The sequence below is a fragment of the Haemorhous mexicanus genome, chromosome 20 (assembly GCF_027477595.1).
Source record: "Haemorhous mexicanus isolate bHaeMex1 chromosome 20, bHaeMex1.pri, whole genome shotgun sequence".
Taxonomy (NCBI): domain Eukaryota; kingdom Metazoa; phylum Chordata; class Aves; order Passeriformes; family Fringillidae; genus Haemorhous; species Haemorhous mexicanus.
In genome coordinates this window covers 12,094,685-12,117,586 of record NC_082360.1, presented here as the reverse complement: position 1 = coordinate 12,117,586, position 22,902 = coordinate 12,094,685, and the positions used below count along the sequence as shown (strand labels likewise).

The window sequence follows — 22,902 nt, the reverse complement described above, 5'->3', positions numbered from 1 at the left end:
GGTCAGGGAAGGTGCCTTCTAAAGAGGAGTCCCATTTTAAAGGCCTAGGAACCTGGCACTAGCTTCTGGAAATAAATTTTGCATCTTATAGTCTGTTAATTACAAATTTGGCTGCAGTGAGTGTTCACGGTACATCTCAGACACGGAATCTGAGACCAGTTACTGCCTGACCTAAGTATTATAACCATATTTTTTCCTTACTTTTTCTTCCCATCCCCTCCCCCATGTCTTGATTCTTTTTGTCTTTTTAGGATAAATGTTCTTGGAAATAATTTGTTCCCATCTGTGGAATACCCTGTCCCTGTGGGAACACCCCTTATTTCTCCATGCATCAAATGGGACCACAGTCAGGACTGGGATGTTCCGAAAGCTGAAGACTTTCAAGCAGGTTCCAAAGGCTCTGCATCTGGTTCAGTCTACAATATTGGTGTGTTGCTCATCTGGGGCTTGTTATTTGCTTGTCACTTTCCTGCTTTACCTGTCTGCTTCCTTTTGTAAAAGTAAGAAAAGAATACTTAAAACAGCATCCTGGAAGCCATCCTCTAAAGCTTAAATGTTTGATTTGGATTGACAAAAACATGTATCTGTTTCTGAAGTGGGATGAGAGAACATGAACAAACCAGGAACCTCTGTTGCTTTAGATGAAGAGCTGCATATTGTCAGGCAGGATAGTTGGGGAAACTAGAGCCTCTTGTAGATATTGAGGAGGAAAAACCTCTTTGTTAGTGTTTTTATTATTTTTATTCTGCTCTTTGTTTTTTGACAGATGTGAGTCCTGACTCTCCTGACCACTACTTGATTGGTCACTGCATTGATGGCAGAGTTTTGTATCCTGCTACTGGGTACCTTGTGCTGGCTTGGCGAACACTGGCACGGTCTCTTGGTGTGGCCATGGATGAAATGGCTGTTACGTTCGAAGATGTCACAATTCATCAGGCAACTATCATTCCCAAAAAGGGTGAGTGAGGAGTGCTGGTATTACTGCACAACTGTGTAGTGAAGATGGAGGGAGTGAGAGGAAAAGAATGCATGGGAAAAGTGAGGAGGAATGCAGGAGAGAGACTAAAGAGGAGTGCAGCATGACTGAGCAAAGGAATGGATTCATACAGTCAAGTAATATGCATTATGGTCATCTTTATTACATGTTGTGAGCAGTAAGTCTAGAGATAGTGAAAGAAAAAGTTCTGCTTGAGGATGGTAGAGATAAATGACCTCACAGTCCTGTCTTCCTCAATGTTTCTTGCAGGATCAGTACAGCTGGAAGTAAGACTTATGCCTGCTTCCCGCTGCTTTGAGGTGTCAGGAAATGGGAATCTGGCTGTGAGTGGTAAGTGAAGGAAGTGTATATGCACAACTTGGTAAATCCATTATTTATAAATAATGATAATGATCATTATTCTTGTTACTGTGCCCTTCAGGGAAGATTTCACTCCTGGAAAACACTGCTCAGAACAATTTCTGTAACCAGCCAGATGGCCTTCGGACTCAAGCAGACAGGAGCTCAAAGCCCAGGCTCTTGAAAGATGACATTTATCAAGAGCTGCATCTGCGTGGATATAATTATGGACCAACTTTCCAGGGTGTTCTAGAATGCAATAGTGAAGGTGAATTTCCTTTCAAAAGAAGCACAGTGAGCCTGGGTATCATAATGATGACTATTTGATCTTTTAATTCCATTTGTATTAACAGTTCACCTGACTGTGCCTTGTGAGGTAATTATACTTTGTGTGATAAGAGAGAACAACCAAGAGCATTGGGAAAGCTGCCCTCTCCAATGTAGGACTGTGTGGTGGAGTTTACAGGGGAAGCTGGGTATACATACACCAAACTAGGCATTTAATAAGCAGTGACATTCTAGCATGTGATGAATGATGAAATAGTGAGGCTTTCTCTTCCTCTTCTGCAGCAAGTGCAGGAAAAGTTCTGTGGAATGGGAACTGGGTGACCTTCCTTGACACTCTGCTGCATATGCTGATCTTACCTGAGACTGGCCGCAGTCTGCGCTTACCCACGAGGATTCGCTCGGTCTGTATTGATCCAGTGCTGCATCGTGAGCAGGTGTGCCAATACCAGGACAATATAGAAGGTAATGTCTCTCATGCTTGAACTTCTGCTGGTTGCTTTGACTACTGGGTGAATGTGTGCGTTCTGAAGTAGTAGTTTGACCTTCGATGGGGGGCCCTCTTAGTCTCCAAGCTCTTCTGCAACTCTCTAACCTCTCTATGGAAGAGCCTGATTTAGCGCTGTTCATCAAATCGCCTTGAACAAAATATTTTTTTGTTTTCCAACTTATATTTCTTTCCTGACTTTCAGCTTTTGAAGTTGTTGTGGACCGCTGTCTTGATAGCCTTAAAGCAGGAGGTGTTCAGATCAATGGTCTTCATGCTTCTGTGGCACCACGGCGACAACAGGAACAGATACCTCCCACCCTGGAAAAATTCTGCTTTGTGCCCTACACTGAAAGTAGCTGTTTGTCTTCAAGTGCCCATCTTCAGGCCTATCTGGAGCAATGCAAAGGTAGAGTGGGATTGTTTTCTTGTCATACTAGGACAATCTTCTAGCCCGAGAGAAGCTGTTCATACTCCTTCAGAATATCCAAGATATTAAATGTAGGTTTCTGTAGAAGACTTCAGCAAGGATTCTCTGTATGATTGCTGGAAGCTAAAACCTAGTTCTGCCTGAGATCTCTAAAATGTGGAAAGAGTAAAAAGCCTGAAGGACATCTTTCCTTCTATAACAGTCAGATGTGGTGTCAGATGGCACAACCACTTCTACAAGCAAAGAGACACGAATCATCTGTAAGGAGAAGTACAACCTAGTTGCTTTAGACACTGACAGGAGACCTTACTTAAGTGAGTTTTTAACCTTGGTTTGGTTTTCCCTGTGAACTGCTAAGATAGGCAAGGTTCCCATTTGATTGTGGGCACATATCCAAACAGGAAAAATTATTTAGTGAGGCAGACATCAAAGCAATTGTTTGCCACAAGAATTGAATAGGAGCAGTTCAGTCTGTTGTGAAACTGGTAGCTGAATACATTGTTTTTTGATGGGGTGACATCCACTAATCACCTTAAGTGCCTTTTCATCAAATAGAAAAATGTTACTTTTTAAAAAAAAATTTACTCTAGTGGTGAATTTTGCTTCATCTTGAGAGAATAATTTTTTCATTCTGTGTTGGTGGAGTGTCTTCATGCTCATCCTTAGATTTGGCAATAGATTTTAAAGATTTCCTTTTTTTTTTTCCTCCTTAGTTTTCCCCTGCAGCATCCAAATACTGCCCCCAGCGGGTATTTTTTCTAGGCTGTAGTGAGAATGTTTTATTTTTTTGTAATCCAGTTCCTGATCCTCAGTCAGGATTAACTATTTCCCATCAGTTTATAAAGCAAAAAGGCATTTTAGTACTTTTTGTATCTTCAGAAACTTAACATTTTCCTCCACAGCTCCCTAAATCAATCAGAAGTTTTCCGTTAGTTGCCCTCTTTCAGTCAGTCTTACCACAGGATATTGAGGGGTTTAGTTTTTTTTTTTTTGCTACAAAGCCTGCTTATTTGGGGCAGCTACTGCACAATACATAATCATGTGAATATAACAGGCTGCACTGTATCTGTGTGGCTGAGCTAATGATATAGGATGCTGTAATGTGTGGTGCTTATCAGCTGGTGTAACAAATAGAGGCAAAGAGGAAAAGAATTCTTGGAAAATCTTGACTCTTCCTTTTACTTCCCCTTCTATTCCATAGGTCTGATCCAGAAGTTACAGTCTAAGGTGGCAGTGCATGGGGTCAAATTAGTCATCCCTGGACTAGAAAATGCAGCGGCTGCTACGGGGTCCTCGTCCACACAGAATGGCCTTCAGCATATCCTCACTGAGATCTGCCGTCTGGAGCTGAATGGAAACCTTCATTCTGAGCTGCAACAAGTTGTGATTCGAGAGAAAATGCACTTCCAAAATGACCCTCTTCTCAGTGGATTGCTGGATTCTGCAGAGTTGAGGACTTGCCTGGATGTGGCGTTGGAGAACATGATCAGTCATAGGATGAAGATAGTAGAGGTTAGTTGGAAGCCTGGGATGGGACCATAGCTAGTCTTTCTAGGCCTTCCAGGAACCCGATTACATACTGCTGTTGTTCTGGTTATAATTCTGGATATCACTCATGTTTTGATTCGGTTTCTGCTTTTCCTTCCCCTTCTTTTTCTCACAGGCTAATGCAGGAAGTGGACAACTGTTTTCTCGTGTGAAAAGTATTCTGAATGCTCAGCCCCTGTTGCAGGTGGACTACATTGCCACTGACTGCAACCTTGAAAACCTTTCAGCTATTGAAACAGAGCTACAAGATGCTGGTGTTGTCTCTAGCCGGTGGGATCCATCTAGCCCTCCCTCTGGAAATCTGACCAATGCTGACCTGGTGGTATACAACTGTTCAACAAATGTTTTAGTGAATACCACTGAAATACTCTCTAATTTGGCAGCTGCTGTGAAAGAAGGAGGGTTTGTTTTGCTACATACTCTTCTTAAGGGAGAAACTCTTGGAGAAATTGTCAGTTTCCTTACAAGCCCAGATCTGCAGCAGAAACACAGCTTCCTAAGTGAGGTAAGCCTCTTGCAAGGACAGATACTTTCACCATGGATAGTCTGAGTCTGCTGCTTGCAGATGCCCTGATGGTAAATGTATAGTAGGTATTGCTTGCATGCCTTTCCATTGAGGACTTATGCAGAAATATCTAATAAACACTTCTTAAGAAGAGAGGACTTGCAAATTACTACATATGAGGTTGAGAGAGTAAACTGCAGGTTAAATCAGGAAAGCCTTTCTTAATGCACTGAAAAGTATTAATTTTCTTTTGTACATCTGTCTAATCTGTATAAAAACACTGACCAGGACAATTCCTTTATCGTTAAAATCACGTTGCTGGGTGGGGTACAGCTTTATCACTGTAGGATCCTGAAATGCTTAGGTATCAATCTCTCTCTTACTTTTGATACTACTGCTTGGAGTGTGATTTTGCAAGTTAGTTAATTTCTTCTAACATTAAGGTGCTCCCAGAAGGAAGGCTTTTCTCTTGTATTTTTCTTTTCTTCCTTTCCTCTTCCCTATGTTATCTGATCCCATAATGAGATACAGTATAATAAGCCCTGAGAAGCTGGAGGAGGGAGAGAAGACTGTCAGCATTATATCTTCAAACCAGTATATCATACAGATAAACTAATGCCAAAGCTGGTGCAAGAGGAGGAGAGTAAAAGGCAAGGGTAAAGGTGGAAACTGGGGCATCATCTTTTCTTGGCATCTGTTGGACCAAGCAGTAATGGAAAATTCAACCTCTACAGAACTTACCCATTTTTCCTGATTTGAGGGGATGCAGCCTCTCAGCTCTCTTCTTTTAGAGTAAGAAGAGAGTAGCAATTTCAAGTTTGGGTTTTGTTTATAATTCTGGGATGGGGTTGTTGGATTTTGAATTTTGCAATTACATGGATTCTAGCCCTTCACTTCCTGCAGACATTTTTTCAAGGGGACTGCAGAAGAAATATGAAGTTCTTTGCTCTGCATCTTTCCCGGTGAACAGGAGGATAAAGAGAAGGCACTGAGATGCTGCTGGCACCAATAACAAAAACCAGAAATCTGTCATGTATCAGTAGCCTGGTAGTAGGACTTTCATAGTTCTCAAAGTTTTCTAGATACAGACACTGTCCTTGGCCCTTGATATAAGGGATTACACTGTAAAAACCTTCTGCTGGTCTGTGCCTGGCACAGGAAAAGCAAATGGATGCTTTTCTGAGAGCCTGCAGTCATCTTTTTTTCATTCAGATAGTAATCCTTAAGAGTTTCTGGATATACCATACATGCATTTTCATTCTTTTATTTTCCTGAAATGCCATTTCAGTGTAACTTAGACATATGGGTGCTTCTCCCCATCTCTGTGCAAACAGGGCTTATATGGCATAGAGTAGACACATTCAAATACACTGTGGAATTTGGTGGCATGGTCACAGCTCAGGTTTTTTTGCACACCTGCTAGTGTGCTGAGACTGGTTCCCTAACCTGGACTTTGAGATACTTGTATTCCCACTTTTGGAAGATCCTTTAGGGAAGGAGTAGTCTAGATGTGGATAAAACACAGTTATGTTAATCAAACCTGTATTTGTACTGCAATAATACAGAGGAAGTTTTAAAGAAAAAGCAAGAAAAATTGACTTTTGACTTCGCTGTTAATTTTGTTGCTTTGCCTGATTTGACAGGCACAGTGGGAGGACTTATTCAGCAAAGCTTCATTGAATCTTGTTGCCATGAAGAAGTCATTCTTTGGCTCAGTTGTTTTCCTGTGCCGTCGGCAAGCTCCTGTCAAAACACCTGTTTTTCTGCCAGTAGATGAGATGAACTATAAGTGGGTTGAATCCTTAAAGGTGAGAATTCCTGTGTCCTATGTATCTGAATTTCCAAATCATTATACTATCTAAATGAGATATTTAGTAGTGTTGAAAGAAGAATATGTGTATGTGTGTTCAGTTACTTTTAATAAAATAGAAGTTACTAATCTCTGCCAAGGATATGAGGGCTATTTTCTTTGTAGTTCCTAGTAAAACAGTTTGGGGTTTGTCCTCTTTGTCCGGTAGGAGATCTTGGCTGACCCATCAGAGAAGCCTGTGTGGTTGACTGCCACCAGTTGTGCGAACTCAGGAATTTTGGGAATGGTGAACTGCCTTCGCCTTGAAGCAGAAGGCCACCGAATCAGGTACACAAGCCTGATGATGCCCTTGAGTTACATTTGGGAGATGAGATATTTGTGTTAGCTTCTTCTCAGACCTATAGCAAAACAAACAAAACGACAACTCTTGTCTTCAGGTGTGTGTTCATTTCCAACTTGAACCCTTCATCTGCTGTCCCACCCACGAGTCTTTCTTCTCTGGAGATGCGGAAGATTGTTGAGAAGGACCTGGTGATGAATGTGTATCGTGATGGAAAGTGGGGCTCCTTCAGGCATCTTACATTGCAGCAAGGTACAGTCTTTGAGAGCTGAGGATCACTTGCAAGGCCTTGAATCTGAATGAACTTTGAATAGAAAATGAGTAGCTGTTGTTCCTACTGTTACCTTTTATTATTATTTTTAATGAACAATTTTGAATTCTTCTGCTTCAGCTCAAAGTGAACAGTAGAACACTGTGGTGCTAGGAGGAGGGATAGGCTATTTAGGGCATCAGTAGTATTGCAAAGCAAGAAAGGGCTCTCTGGATAGCAAATGGAGGAGGTAGAAATTGCACAGGGAATTTACTCGTTTTGGAAAGCATGTGCTTTTGTTAATGTGTGTAAGTTCTTACTGTTCCTTCTTCTGCAGCACAACCTCAGGAGCTGACAGAATATGCCTATGTAAATGTGCTAACTCGTGGAGATCTCTCGTCTCTTCGCTGGATTGTCTCCCCTCTTCGACACTTCCACACAACTGATCCCAATGTTTTACTCTGCAAAGTCTATTATGCATCTCTCAACTTCCGGGACATTATGCTGGCCACGGGGAAACTTTCTCCAGATGCTATCCCTGGTGAGTTAAAGTTACACTAGAAGGATACGTATTGTTGTTCTAGAATTAATCTCTTGATTGTTAGTCATGCACTGGCTAGATTGTTGGCCAGAATGCTTTTGAGAAGGAAGTACAGCTCTGCTGCAGGGCTGTACACTAAAAAGTTCCCAAGTTCTACTTCTAGTTACAGTTCCATTTTTTCCAATTTAAAAACTATGCTCTGAGAAATGTTGCTTGCCACATTGCACAGATACCAAGTGTGAGATAAAACATGTTGATAGAGGTTCCAGAGGTGGGCATGGTAAATGCCAAGGTGAGAATGTTGAAGTTTCCTTTTGCCATGCTGATGGACATGCTTGAATTTCAGGGAGGAAAAATGCACAATGAATTAATTGCCTGTTTACAAAATGGAGGTGGTATTATCTTCATAGCGAGTTAAGAATTAATGTAATGTGTATGAAATGGTTTTAAAATGCGTATTTAACATGTTTCATCCCCTCTCTTTTAAAATTTAGTGATTTGAGTAGGGCTGGGTTCCCCTTCATGACTGAACCACCTGGCATAATGGAAGTTGCCCCTGTGCATGGGAGAAGGTTGGAAGTAGATGATCTTTAAGGTCTCTTCCAACACAAACCATTAAATGGTTCTATGACTGACATAAGTGTCTGCCTAAGACATGAATTATCAAAAAATTCATATTTTGCAGTGATCGTGTTTCTAGTTTATGCATCATTCTTTTTCTGAGGGACAGAATTGCCTCTGAAACAAGGTGTTTTCATTAAATTTCTCACATGAAAACTGGAAACTAATGCAATATCCTCAAGGATAAGTGCTTGTGATTTGATGAGACCAAGTCCTTTTCCACTACTCTTGCAGTGAGTCATTAACTATGACAATTTATGAACTGTGTACAGAAGAGACAAATCTCAGAGGTTTAGACTTTCAGGGACTGCTGCTGTAGAACAGGAATTTTAGAAGAGAATTTTCTTTTTTTGTAAAAGGTGTTAATGTTCTTTCAGGTAACTGGGCTTTGCAGCAGTGCATGCTGGGCATGGAGTTCTCAGGACGGGACGCAGCTGGAAGAAGAGTAATGGGATTGCTGCCAGCAAAGGGGCTGGCCACAGTGGTAGACTGTGAAAAAAGGTTTCTGTGGGAGGTGCCTGAAAACTGGTAGGTCAGCTTCTGGTTAAGATTTGCCTTCCTGCCTGAGGCTGATGACAGCCCTGATTAAACCTGAGTGCTGTACAATGGCTAGATTCCTCTCTGGCAAATGTTAACAGGGCAATAGTGTCCCAAGCAACTGTAGGATTTTGGATTAGATTCACTGCAGGAGTTCAGCACTAGTTTTTGTACAGCGGCTTACACAACGTTCTCATCTTTTTTTGGGCTCTTAGCTTCACATGTTTCAGTATACACTGGGATATCAGTGTTCATTATGTTACGGGTTAGTTACTGAAATATTTTTGCAGAATAATGAAACCTGGCTGTGTTTGGCAGCTGTGGTAGTCTGCTGTATGATTGACACCTTCTTATCTATCTTTTCTATCTGTCTTATCTTACACTTTCTTATCTATCTCAGCAGTGGAACCTTTCTGTTGCAGAAAGGCACATTTCATCAGGAAAATCTAGTAGTCTTTTCCAAGGCTAAAGATACCTCTTCCACTTTGTTCCTTAGGACTCTAGAAGAAGCAGCTTCAGTGCCTGTGGTTTATGCAACTGCTTATTATGCTTTGGTGGTTCGAGGTGGTATGAAGAAGGGTGAGAGTGTCCTGATTCACTCTGGCTCAGGAGGTGTGGGCCAAGCAGCCATTGCCATTGCCCTGAGTATGGGCTGCCGTGTCTTTACTACTGTAGGTGAGTACTGAGGGCCCAAAGTCATAGGGAGAATGAGATTATAGCTAATAGAGAAAGCATGTGTGTGTACACGTATAGAAGGATATATACCTATTTAGGTGTATACTTATTCCCCTCCCAATGTGGTCTGCTGTAGCTTTGATCTAGTTTCCAGGCTGAGAACTGGTTACATAGTAAATACAGCTACTGACTCTGTGCTTGAAAATTCCACAGCACAGTCAAATTTATCTGTCTCTGTACACTATATAATCAAAAGTCCAGAAGATGATCATGGCTTCCTTATTTTACACTTAGTAATATGCATCCAATGCCTGTTCATTGAAAGGCGCTCATCTGTTTCTGGTCCTTGCTCTATCTCATAAATGAGCAGTAGCAACCAGACAGCCTTTGTTCTAGAGTCTGACATCTTGAGAGACTGAAAGCTTGGAAATGGCTTCTCGGATTTACAGTCCTTGGGGGAAAGATGTGCAGTGGAAAATGGGCTGTTTCATCATAAAAATGAAATTAGTGACATCTTTCAACTTGTCTTCTACTTCCAGGTTCTGCTGAGAAACGTAAGTATCTCCAAGCAAGATTCCCACAGCTAGATGCTAATAGCTTTTCCAGCTCCAGAGATACTGCCTTTGAACAACATATACTTCGAGTTACCAATGGAAAAGGTGAAGTTCAATAAATATTTTTTCTTTTTTTGTCAGCTAAGCCACATTATCAGTTGTGCATTCTAAAGACAGTATGACTCACTGGAAGACAGGGTTAGGCTCTCAGCAGAGTTAAGTAGGTGCTTCTTCTTTCATTGCAGGTGTCAACCTCGTGTTAAATTCCTTGGCAGAAGAGAAGCTCCAAGCCAGTTTGCGTTGTCTTGCTCGACATGGGCGCTTCTTGGAAATAGGCAAATTTGATCTATCTAACAACAGTCAGCTTGGTAAGATGAGGCATTGGGAAGCGCCTCTCATTAGATTTTAGCTCCTGCCCAGCACCCCTAGGTGCCCTTTTCTGCAGGACAGCTCTCCAGCCTCCCCAAAATATACTTATGTCTGGTGTTACTAGGGCTCAGGTGCACAATTGACACTTGTTAAATTTTGTATCACTTTTGATTGCCTGGTGTTCCTGTCTATCCAGATGCCTCTGCAAGGCCTCTTGTCCCTCAAGGCAGTCAACAGCATCTACCAGTTTTGAAGGCACAGGGCAAGATAACCCTGATTTCTCTTGGATGGGAAAAAATTTTTGAATGTTGTAAGGTGATGTGTCAGTGAAAAATTACAGCAATGTTCTCCTGTTTTAGAATGATTGCATATAGCGTCGACAGCCTGCTTCCTTATTCTAATTAATTTCAAAAGATCCTATCATATTGGAAATCCTTGCTATGAGAGAGTCTCCTGTGGAGGTAGACATGATGTGTGTATGATTCTAGCTCCCCAGTGACTCTAACTCGGCTGTCACTAGACAAAAAAAAAAATTATTTTTAATATCAGACTGATCATGATATAGCTTGTCCTCTCAACACGCAATTTTTTGGAGTGGCATTTCTGTGAAACTGGTCTGCTTGTAAGAGAACAACATAATGTTTGGAGAATATATGCAAGAATGTGTTTGGAAAATGTAGAATTCAAGCATCTGACTGTTTTACTCCTGTAACCCAGAAATGTTTCTGAAGCACAGGGTAGGCTCCATTTTGAGATGTCAGCAACATCAGGTCATAACCAAGTTGCTTTTTCTAGGAATGTCTCTCTTCCTCAAGAACGTGGCATTTCATGGGATCCTACTAGATTCAATATTTGATGAGGGAAACCAAGAGTGGGAAGTAGTATCAGAGCTGTTGCAGAAAGGCATAAGAGATGGTGTAGTAAAGCCCCTGAGGAGTACAGTCTTCAACAAAGAAGAGGTAGAAGCTGCCTTCAGATTCATGGCACAAGGAAAACATATTGGCAAAGTTATCATCAAGGTAATGCAATAATGATTTTGATTCTCTGATACCTCTGGCCATCCTCTGGTGACTATTGGATATTTTGATCTATTTTGAGTTGAAGGTCTATGAGTAGGGCAGCACAGGGTCAGTTTTTACTGCTGACATTGTCACAATTGTAACTGTCAAGTCTGACACTGATTCTACAAGGCTCATTCCCACTGTCTGGAGGAGCATAGCATGAAAAGATAAGAAATGCATTATGTTTCTGATTATCTAATTGTAACTACCTTTTTTTTTGTGTGTGTGTGTTTGTGTGTTGTTTCTGCTTCTTGGTTGTTTTTTTTTTGTGGGGGAAGGTCCAAGAAGAGGAAAAGGAGTATCCTTTAAGAAAGTCTGAACCAGTTAAAATCTCCGCAATCTCCCGAACTTCCTGTCCGCCTACGAAGTCCTACATCATCACAGGGGGCCTGGGAGGATTTGGGCTGGAGTTGGCACAGTGGCTAGTTGAGAGAGGAGCACAGAAAATTATACTGACATCTCGTTCTGGCATACGAACTGGTAAGCAAAAATTGTAAGGGAGCAGGGAATATGACTGCCTTTCAGCAGACCTCAGTTTGTAGTTTCTCTCCACTTTTAAGTGTCCTGTTGGTGACTAATAATGTCTTGATCTCTTTTCTTTCCTGTATTATCTCACTTCAAGCTGTTATCTTCTTTATGGTAAAGGAGGAACAATCTCTTAGTTTGACCTTTTTTTCCAGTTACTACTTTCCCCCTTTTATGCTTCCTATTTCTATCAACCCATTTTCTCTTTTATACAGGGTTTTTTCTGTAGCCTTTCTTTTACCTTTATGCCCTCTGCAAAGTCTGGCTATCTCACTGACTTGTGCACTGGCTGTAGCATGTTAGATCACATGCCACAAGGAAGGGCCTAAAAACTCCTTGTTAAAGATACTTTGTTCCTCAAGGTACATCTATCTTGCTCCTTAGATAGCTCATCTGTAAAGATGGACCTTACTCTGCATTAGTTTGATTACAGTGGCAGCAATTGAGATTTATCAGTGATAGTCTTCAATATTTCCTCATACAAATTCACTCATAACTCAACTTCTGTCTGTCTCTACAGGTTTCTTCTTTCTTTTGGCAAGTTCACAATCACGCCACTTGTGTGTACAAACCCATAGATCAAATACAACTTCTCAAGTTCTGGCCGTGCTACTATAATCTGTTGCTTTGCTTTAATCTAGCCAATTTTCCCAATCTCAGTACCCAAATTTTTGTTAATTTCTCTTCACAGTTGTATTTTTCTTTTTTCCTTCCTTCCCCACACCACCACCTCAGCCCTTAGGTTCTCCCAGTGCCGTTCTCCAGTTTATCTATGTAGAATTTCTGAAATTCTAAGGATTTGTAGCTGCTGTTCAAGTTTTGTCCAATTTTTATCTCATAGCTGAATCACCAATTATTTAGCTATTCAGTCCCTATCTAGTCAGAAAAGGATAAAGGAGCAGCTTAACCAAAGCCTTATGGTTGGGATTCTTCATCCAAGGCACTGTCTACCTTTATTTCTTCTAGGCTACCAGGCTAAACGTGTTCAAGAATGGAAGGCACTGGGAATCAAAGTGCTAGTATCTACCAGTGATATTGGAACACTAGAAGGAACACAGCAATTGATAGAAGAGGCTTTGAAGCTTGGACCAGTTGGAGGCATCTTTAATTTGGCTGTGGTAAGTGACAAAAATGCTCAGGACTTGTAAGAAGTAACATCCATTCATGTGACTTCTTTACTAAAGGCAGTCAGGCTTCATACAATTTTAGTTAAGTTCTCTGTGTTTCAAAGGACACTATGCTTTGGTCTTTCCTGGTGACTAAAGGCTTATGGGTCTGTTCCTTTGACCTGAGAAGCAACAGTATTTGGCCAACAAGTTCAGTTCTGTGATAAGACAGATGTTGTCCTAGCCTCCTGTGGACAAGAAAAATCCCATGTAGAGCTTGCCAGAATTTCTGCAGTGTCAATACAGAAAAAATACTGAAAAAAGCAGACTTGACAAAAGGCATGTTGTCATATTTTGGGATATTCAGGATATGTCTGTACTGCAAAGTTACAAAAATACATTGTGTAGCGATATCCTCTCATATCTCAAGCCATGCGGCATATTTAAACAGAGAAACTGGAGATACGGAAACTACACTTTCTTTTTTTATCCCTCTTTCCACCCCCATAGGTCCTTAAAGATGGCATGATTGAAAATCAGACCCCAGAATTATTCTGTGAGGTCAACAAGCCAAAGTATTCAGGCACCCTTCATTTGGATTGGTAAGTGTTTGTAGAAGGGACAAACAAGAGCTGTTTTTAAAGTCAAGGAACTGATCAAGCTTAGTTGTTTTAGTCTTGCATTAGCCTTTGACAATAATACACTTAGCAGGTTTTTCTGATGGGGTTTCTCTTGCTCCGTTCCAAGGGTGACTCGTAAGAAGTGTCCAGACCTGGACTATTTTGTTGTATTCTCCTCTGTAAGCTGTGGAAGAGGAAATGCTGGGCAAAGTAATTACGGCTTTGCCAATTCTACCATGGAGCGTATCTGTGAGCAGCGGCATCATGATGGACTCCCAGGTAAGATGATTTTACTCATTGCACAGTATAAACTATCTTGCCAAACAACCAGATGAGGACCACCAGAAGCCTGTGCACTTATCTGGAGTGATAAAGTATGTTGAAGGCTGTTTTCTGCTCCTAGATGTTACCCTGAGTCATTCATGTGTGAATGAATACTCACCATTTAACAGTACAAAGGAAATGCAGGCCTTAGCATAGCTCATTATTAAGTTCCTTTTTTATTAACTCACTCCTGTTCCTGCCATGTGCTTTAGTTAGCTGCTTAGTGTGTTCTTTTAATTTCTTCTCCAGGCCTGGCAATCCAGTGGGGAGCCATTGGTGATGTGGGTATCTTGATGAAGACAATGGGAAACAAAGACATTGTGGTGGGGGGAACAATTCCCCAACAAATGAGCTCATGCCTGGAGGTGCTCGATGTTTTCCTGAATCAACCTCATCCTGTCATGTCCAGTTTTGTCCTAGCAGAGAAGATCTCGGCAAAAGCTGAAGGAGGTAGTCAGCGGGATCTTGTAGAAGCTGTTGCTCACATCCTGGGTAAGTGCTGTCAGTCAAGCACTACTGGATGGTGCCTACTCTCTCATTACTTTTAGAAAGCAGTGGTGCTGCTGTAGGTCCTCTGCTCAGCATCTCTTCCTGATCTCCTGTGGTGTGGCAATATTGCTGTTGTGAGACTGTTTGCTTTTTTTTTTTTTTTTTTACCCTTTACACTGCTCCTTCTCTCAAATAAGGACTGTTTCTTTTATGGGTTTTTTCCCTGTTACTGTGTTTACATAGATGGGCATATATTCTCCAGAGTCTTGGGCTTTATTTAGAGTGAGCTGGTACTTTTTTCGAAATGGAGAATCAACAGGAGCAACCCCCAAGAGCAAAATTCTGGGACAGCACGTAAGACAGCAAATACATAACTAACTTTCTGAGTACTGTTCCAGCTCTCAAACATTCACCTTGATAGGTCCCCATTCCACAAAAAGTAGCTTTTCTCTACTTATTGTTTAACTGGTATTTTATTCGCTTACCAGCTCTGTTATCCCAGGTGAACATCTAGTAACCATGGCTTAGCTATGCATTACAAGTGCCATGTCCTTCTGTCTGTCTTGAATCTGCTTTCTTTTACCATTGTGTCTCTTATTTTTTTGTTGGTCCTGAATAATCGCTGTCAGCTCTGTCTACTATGTCCCACTTCAGTTGTCTCTATTGCAGACAGAGCTGTCTAGTAACCCTTTGTTTTCTACCAAAAAAGGTACTGATAAATGAAAGACAGTCTCCTGAGTGTTATGTGTAACTCACTGACAGCAAATCTGATCTCTCAGGGCAGATGCGGCTTTTAGAAGCAATAGGAAAGCTGGTGTGGTCTGGGAAACCACACCAGCTACAGGGTTAGTTTGGAAGAAGAGAGTATGAAAGCAGCAAAGAGAGGAGCTAGTAGTGAAGCCTAATAGTGGGAAGGGTGGCAACATGGGGCTGCACAAGGTGGAGGAAGGGACAAAGAGCTGAAGATGCAGTTGTTATTATGAGAGGCCTTCTATGGGCAAGAAAATGGTGAGAGATTGAACAGTGTGAAAATTGAAGGGGAAAAGGGAAATGAAGCCTAAACATATCACCTCCTCCTCCAGTGTTGTAGACATCAAGTGTTGCAGTCAACCATCACTGACACTGATAACTTTCATCCTCACTGGTGATTAGGTCTAGGATTGCAGTTTCAATTAGAGTCTCCAGTGCGTGGAATCTGTCTAGCTGACTGTTCTGTATTTGGTCTAGAGCTGATGTGAAAATATTCACAGCTATTTAGTTGGAACTGACATATCCCCTGTCATAAACCTGTGCACATTAATACGTACTCTAAATACTAGATCCCATATGACAAGGTGGGGGTTGTAGAAGAGGTGGTTTATGAAAGTACTAGATGATCCTGAAAGGTAAACTGCAGTTCTACAGCTGCAGTTTGAGATTTTAGGAGATAGAAGAAAGTGGAGAAGGCTGCTAGAGAGGCCAAGAGCTGAAAAGAAATTGGCCTTTTACTAGTATGCTCTTTTGTTCTCAGGGGTCCGTGATGTGAGTAGTCTGAATGCTGAGAGTTCCTTGGCTGACTTGGGCTTGGATTCCTTGATGGGTGTGGAGGTGCGCCAGACACTGGAGAGAGACTATGACATTGTTATGACCATGAGAGAAATTCGACTCCTTACGATCAACAAACTGCGTGAACTTTCTTCCAAGTCCAGGACAGCAGAGGGTAATCTAGAGTGTCTGGATTAAGGTTGCTACCAGTTACCTGAGTCCAAATAATTGAGCTTCCAATCTGTTGCTTTCATCTCTAGTGACATAATCCTCTATCAGATAATGAAATAAGGTTATAATTGAATAGCTTTTAAGTGACAGACATGTCACAGAAGTGTATTGACCACTGGGACAGGCCCATCATTTCTGGGGGCAGAGTGTTCAAGCAAGGCAAGCTTCTTTCTTGCTTGGCTAGGAGCTGCATGAATGAGTACTCTTACATAGCTATTTGTGAGATGCAATTTGAGACCTTTTACTTGTCTGAGGAATAAACAATGTCACGTCATGCTCACAGGAAGCTAAAAGCATATGCAGTTGCTGCAGAGCAACTGACAGTAGGAAGATTCCTGCTTCTATGACCTGATGATGTAGTGAGGCAACAGGCTAATCTAGGGCAGCCCTAGCCCTGAAGTTGTCCTTTAGGAGTATGGCTACATAACCAAGACTGACTCTGAAGATGACTGGATTTGTCTGGTGTGCTTTCCTTCAAAGAGCTGAAGACATCCCCACTGATGAAGGCAGGCCCAGGCGAACCTCCAAAACTAGATTTGAACAACTTACTGGTGAACCCAGAAGCGCCAACAATCACTCGTCTCAATGATGTTCAGAGCATGGAGCGCCCTCTTTTCCTTGTTCACCCCATTGAAGGATCCATTGCAGTTTTCTACACTCTGGCCTCCAGACTTCACATGCCCTGCTATGGGTTCCAGTGCACAAAAGGTATCTCAGTTCTTCAGCATCTTGAATTTACAAAATGACATTCTGAACTGTAGTTGCTTTTAGAGAGGGCTTTGTTTCTAGACTATTAGACTTGGAGGAAGAGGTATCAGGCCTATTAGTCTGCAGAGGGTCATGTCAAACATCCCTGGTATCAAGAGGAGTAATAGATTAAATTGAAGAGTTTACGTATACAAAAGTCAAAGCATCCTGTTCAACCTACTATTGGAAAGCAGCAATATTACTATTACTTGTCCTAAATACAAGTTGTTAACAGTAATTTAGTAATTTACCTGCAAAGTAACCTGGATGTTTCCAACAGGTTTGTTTCTGAGTGCATGAAAACATAATTTGTCTCTGCCTGTGTCTTTTCACAAGTCTTTCTAACTCTCTTCCATGTTCTAGCCGCTCCTTTGGAGAGCATCCAAAGCCTGGCAGCATATTACATTGATTGCATGAAGCAGATACAGCCTGAAGGACCTTACCGCATTGCTGGATACTCTTTTGGTGCCTGTGTAGCCTTTGAAATGTGTTCTCAGCTGCAAGCACAACAAAATGCTTCCCATGCACTCAACAGTTTATTCCTTTTTGATGGGTCTCATTCCTTTGTGGCAGCATATACCCAGGTAAGGGGCACAAAGAGAATCTTCTTTCTGGGGAACATCCTCTCTCATCAGGCCTCATTTTTCTCAAAGCTTACTATTCTAGATATGAGCAATCTGAAATGCCGACAGACTTTTATTCACGAAGATTTTGGAAGACAGCTGTAGACAGTGGATGCTTAGAGATGGCTGAAGGGTAGAAGCACATGAGAGGTGATCTTCATTAAATGGAAAGAGTTCAAGCACAAATGGTGCTCTTGCTATGATAAATCATAATATTAGTATGTCTTCTGGAAGATCCTGGTGCAAGTCAAGATCCTCTTGTAGTGGTGCAAGGAAACCTTGCTTAAGGGTTCCCTTTAATTTTCATTGTACTTTAGAGAATACTAGGCTCTTGGCAATTGCCACCTGTGGACTTGCTTTCTAATATGTCTTGAAGGGATTTCTTCTCTTCCTTTTTTTCCCAGTTCACACTTTTGGTTCTATAATTGTTTTTATCTGACTTTTAATATCAGGCACATTCCTCTCATGTTCACATTGTATTCTTCTATCTTCCAGAGCTACAGAGCCAAACTGACCCAAGGAAATGAGGCTGAACTGGAGACTGAAGCATTGTGTGTCTTTGTTCAGCAATTTACGGGCACTGACTACAATAAGGTACTGTTTCTTATCTTCAAGATCCATATGTCTTGATATTGCACAAGAGGGTGTATGGGGTTTTTTTTGTTTAATGGAGATGAATTCTCAGCTGTTGAGACTAATGTTAAAAAAAATGTTAATATTTCCAGCTGCTGGAGGTTCTTCTGCCCCTGAAAGATCTGGACGCTCGTGTGAATGCTGCTGTAGACCTAATAACTGAGATTCATACAAACATCAATCGTGAAGCACTCAGCTTTGCTGCTACTTCATTTTACTATAAGCTGAAGGCTGCTGACAAGTATATACCAGACTCCAAGTATCATGGGAATGTGACACTGATGCGGGCAAAGTCTCGCAATGAATACAAGGAAGGTCTGGGTAGAGACTATAAACTCTCAGAGGTCAGTCACAGCCCCACTGATGACTGTTGAATTTCTTCTGATATTTGGGGAAGCCAAAGGAAAGCATGGGAAATCATCCTTACTGAAAAAAAAAGGACAAAACCAACCTCTTAAGAAATCATTGTTCTGCAGCTGCTGTGCTCTAACAAGAATTAGAAGTCTCCAAAAGCAAATGAGTTAATTGGTTTCAGGCATATTCTGTGGGTAGTGAGGGCCAGAAAGTCTTGCCTGTATATAGGATATGTTTTCTATAGCTGATTCATGCAGCTCTCTAGAATTCCAAATAGAATATTTGGATAATAATGATGTTAAAAGAGAGCAGTCTCTTTTCACTGTAGACCCTGAAGCTAATTCACGGAATGAGGGCAGCCTTCTGAAGAGCAAGTGTCAGTCTTACGACAATAAAGGCAGCTTTTTCTCAGTTACCTTTTTTTCACTTAGAAGCTAGTAGTTAGAAGTGGGTTTCTTGTGGGCTAAAAAAAGTTGGGGTTTGGCCCATAGTCCAGATAAGGTCACTGTTCTTTAGCCCCCGCTCACATACAAGGCTTAAGTTTGTACAAATACCAGGGAAAAGGAAGTGATTGTCAGAATTCCCTTCCTGCTTCTGGCATCTCCTATCCTTTCAGATGTCTAGCTTAGTCATTATTGACTCCAGGCTAACTTATGTTATTGAAGTTACATAATGACCTTAAAGGAAGATTTCTGGTGGTGGGCAAAAGGGGGTGGGGGGGTGGGGGTGGTGTTTACTTTGTGTACTTAAGGGCTTGGAAGTAGCTACTTTATCATTCATTCTTTGATATTGTTGGTTAACTTCCTGCCCAGGTTATATTTGAGTGGATCATCTGTCAGGCTGTCAGACTATTGTGCTTTAAAACACTGGTTCCAAACAGTGCACCACAATTGATCTGTAAAAATGTGTCAGAGTAAAACCAGTGCCATTTTTAACTGAGTTCGATAGAGAGAGTGGTCTAAATTATGAGTAACTTAGAAGACTAACAAACCCAAAGTGGCTAGGTGACCAGCTGGTTATAAATTGTGAATGAAAAGTTTTTCTTTTTCATACTTATGCAGGTATGTGATGGGAAGGTATCTGTCCATGTTGTTGAAGGAGATCACCGCACCTTGCTGGAGGGAGATGGTGTTGAATCAATTATTGGGATCATCCACAGCTCACTGGCAGAGCCACGTGTCAGTGTCAGAGAGGGTTAACTTCTACTTCCTCACTGTCAATGATGAAGAAAATGCCAACAACATTCCTAGTTATGACAGGCCCCAAGGAACTCTTTCTGTTCGACATCTCATCTGCTCTGCTGCCAGAACTGGGATGTCCAGCTGGACTCAATTGGTCTTTTTCTCTTTCTTGCTTATCTTATCTTTTTCCCACATTTATGGGCTCTATCTCCTTCCTTTCCTATGGCTGTTTTTCCCCCTAGTTTTCCTGTCCATGTTACCTGCAGTGCTGTGACTCTGTCACTGTGCACTGCAGTGAGGGTTCCCCACAGATGGTTGCTTCCTACACCCTTGGCAGTATAAAAAAAAAAAACGAATTTAGGAGTAGATTTCTTGTGCTTTATATTGTTTTTGTCTTAACAAAAGTATTCCAAAGGGTATGTGATAGCACTTGTTGACCAAGCCTAGTGAACAGGGAGAGGAGAGGAGCTGCAGCTGATTTTGGAGATACTTTTTATCTGTGAAGAATCTGTCTGCAGTTTAGGTCAGAAAGAGAATTCCATTGAGGGTTTTGTAACTATATTTTTTAATTTGCTATATTCTAAGTATTTATTCTGTCAAACCAGAGACTTCTTACTTGGTTTTAATTTATCGTGGGTTATAGAAGCAAAGAAACATCCCTTTTTGGAGGGGAGGGTTTATTCTACAAGGGAAAATTGCCCATCTTTGAAATAATCTAATTTCTTGTTGGTTTGTTGGGTTTTTTTTTTCTTTCTCCCACTGCCCTGCCCTTTTCAGAAAGCATTAGGTAGAAGGAAGGATTCTTGCCATCATGTACTCTTCAGGGGAGAGAGGGGCCTGGGGGATAGAATGGATGGTTTGACAGAGGCCGCTGTATTGAACAGCCATAACTTGGGCATGATAAAAACAGGCAAAGCTGTCCCTAGGCAGGTACTTTGTTTGTATTTGTGCAAGGTTCTGTGGCCTGCTCTATCAGAGCCTTAGTAAAGCACTAATATTATTGCTTTACCTTATTCCCTCTCACCTCCAGTCTTGCCACCCAATTAAAAATTTGGAATGGGGAGGGCAGGGAATAGAATTCCTTAACAATAACTGAACAAATCTTCCCATCCCTGCTCTCCCATAATCAAAGCTCAGGCAAACATACAAATATCTACCCAAAGCCCGTATATATTTTATTTACCACAGGGCTTGCTTAAGCCTTGCATTCATTTTTCTTTCAGTAATGAATCTGGAAATCCCACATAAGTTAGCTAAGTAATCAGTTTGATGGTCTGATTTTAAAATACAGTAGTACCTTTTTAAAGGAAATTTGCATAAAATTGAATTGAAAAATTTCTTGCCTTTGCTATGCTGGATCTGTCCTTTCCAAAATCAGTAAATCCTTGTTACACTTATGATACAGAGGAGACCTGGGTAGCAACAAAGCACCAGCTAGGAGGAGCTATTGTGCTTCTCCAAACTGCTGTAAAACCCCTCTTCTCTCCATTCCCCTGTGAAGTATTCTGGCGGTACAGGAGCATTCCAGTGAAAGGAACAGATGGCTCTTCACTACAGGTTCTGACCTAGTGTCTTTTGCTTATACCACCCTCTGTTGATAGTGGCTGGATTAACTGATTTTAGTTTTATAAAGTATTTCTTTTGTGAAATTGAAATAAAACAACATAATGTCAACTTAAACCATTTTGAAATGTCTTGTTCTTTTGTTTCTTTTTTTTTTTTTTTCCTTTTAATTAATACTTTTTGGTCTGAAGAGTGTTTTTTTGGCTTTTCTGGTATTAAACAGAATTAATCACTGGTTGGGTTTTGAATTATTTTCTACCATCATTTCTTAATCCCATGTTTCATCTGGAGTCTCTTACTTCTTGGTATAAAGCAAAAAAACTGCTGCTAACATACCTGATTTGTAGTCTATAGAAATAATAATAGTAATAATAATAATGAAAATTATAACAATGAAGGCTTAGTATTCTAAAGTATGGCTTGTTGCCATGATTTTGGTGTCTTAGATACAACCAATTTACAGCCATAATATTGAAGTGGGAACTTTTAGATGGGCTTTTATTTGCAGTATCAGACAAGCCATTAATACTCCTGCCTCAGTTTCCCCATATGTAAAATGGGACAATAGCGTCTGCCTCAGGGCCTCTATGAGAGCTAGACAAGCAATGGCTATAAATGCTCTGAAATTTTAGGTATGATGTCAAAGTGTTAGATAGTAACAGGAGGAAAGCGCCTGCTGTGTGAGGGATACTGCATACTGCTACTGCAATGGCTGTGTAAGCTGTGTGCATACACCATGGGACTTCATGACATCTACTGCACACTGTCCCTGCACGTGCTGGTATTGGGTACTACACAAAACAAAACCAGTGGGGACTAGCTGGTTTGGTTTAACTACTGGCAGTTGTAGTGAGCCTGAAAAAAAGGGGTAAGAATCCTACTTTTCTGATGGGTATATTAAACTGGAAGGAATAAGAAATGATTAATTGTAAAGCAAACAGGGACAATAGCACTGTGCTAACGTGTGTAACATCTGAATGGACTGTGTGGAAGGAGCAAGGAATAATGCTGTCCCATCGGTTGAAGCAGCAGTTTGACGAGCTTCCTGTATAAACAAATCTGTATGGTTTCATCTAAGCAGAGCTTGCAAATACTGTTTTAGTCATAGAAATTGCTGAAGAATAACTTACAGCTTATATACTGTTAATGTTCTTGTGGTTGTTGTTTGAAAAGCAGAAGGTTGTTATGTTTAGGGCTTTTTCCCCCCATAATTATCTGGTTATGAGCTGCTGCCATGTAACCCATTATTATAACTGGCTGCTGAACACAGTGTGCCAAAAATAAAAACCTTATTAGTGCTGGTATTGCTTGTTTCTCAGTAGCCCATCAGATTAGACATGTGGAATAATATCAGAAGGCAAAATCCAATATTGCAGTTTCTTGTTTTGAGAAGACAAGGACAGAAGTGAAGTCCCTCATACCTACCCTTTTCTGTGAAACTGAAGTGGGGAATTCTTGTCAGCGTATGCATTCCATCCTTTTCAGATAGCTTCTCACAGGCTAAAACCATGCTGAACTCTATCTCAAGACCGTAGAGCAGTTCTCTGATTGGGGAACTGTTTAGGGTCACAAATGCATATTGCCATTTTGAAATGATGGACCATGTACCTTAAATCTGCAATAGAAAGAGTTG

The 22,902-nt window shown here is 41.1% G+C and overlaps 1 protein-coding gene across 1 annotated transcript in view; it reads left to right on the top strand.

Annotated features, from left to right (window-relative positions):
- The window catches only part of FASN (fatty acid synthase), a 41,333-nt gene extending 19,947 nt beyond the window's left edge, over positions 1–21,386 (top strand). Inside the window, exons 16-43 of the mRNA XM_059864150.1 lie at positions 252–427; positions 767–958; positions 1,247–1,327; positions 1,419–1,604; positions 1,907–2,086; positions 2,314–2,517; positions 3,740–4,050; positions 4,202–4,591; positions 6,235–6,399; positions 6,610–6,728; positions 6,839–6,993; positions 7,329–7,532; positions 8,531–8,681; positions 9,187–9,365; positions 9,905–10,024; positions 10,165–10,287; positions 11,084–11,307; positions 11,628–11,829; positions 12,841–12,992; positions 13,491–13,582; positions 13,728–13,879; positions 14,174–14,416; positions 15,924–16,112; positions 16,649–16,876; positions 17,279–17,499; positions 18,034–18,132; positions 18,264–18,515; positions 19,587–21,386. Coding sequence (XP_059720133.1) covers positions 252–427; positions 767–958; positions 1,247–1,327; positions 1,419–1,604; positions 1,907–2,086; positions 2,314–2,517; positions 3,740–4,050; positions 4,202–4,591; positions 6,235–6,399; positions 6,610–6,728; positions 6,839–6,993; positions 7,329–7,532; positions 8,531–8,681; positions 9,187–9,365; positions 9,905–10,024; positions 10,165–10,287; positions 11,084–11,307; positions 11,628–11,829; positions 12,841–12,992; positions 13,491–13,582; positions 13,728–13,879; positions 14,174–14,416; positions 15,924–16,112; positions 16,649–16,876; positions 17,279–17,499; positions 18,034–18,132; positions 18,264–18,515; positions 19,587–19,724 — 5,128 coding nt within the window. The 3' untranslated portion in view covers positions 19,725–21,386. The remainder of the gene's footprint in view (positions 1–251; positions 428–766; positions 959–1,246; positions 1,328–1,418; positions 1,605–1,906; positions 2,087–2,313; positions 2,518–3,739; positions 4,051–4,201; positions 4,592–6,234; positions 6,400–6,609; positions 6,729–6,838; positions 6,994–7,328; positions 7,533–8,530; positions 8,682–9,186; positions 9,366–9,904; positions 10,025–10,164; positions 10,288–11,083; positions 11,308–11,627; positions 11,830–12,840; positions 12,993–13,490; positions 13,583–13,727; positions 13,880–14,173; positions 14,417–15,923; positions 16,113–16,648; positions 16,877–17,278; positions 17,500–18,033; positions 18,133–18,263; positions 18,516–19,586) is intronic.
- The last annotated feature ends 1,516 nt before the right edge of the window (positions 21,387–22,902 follow it).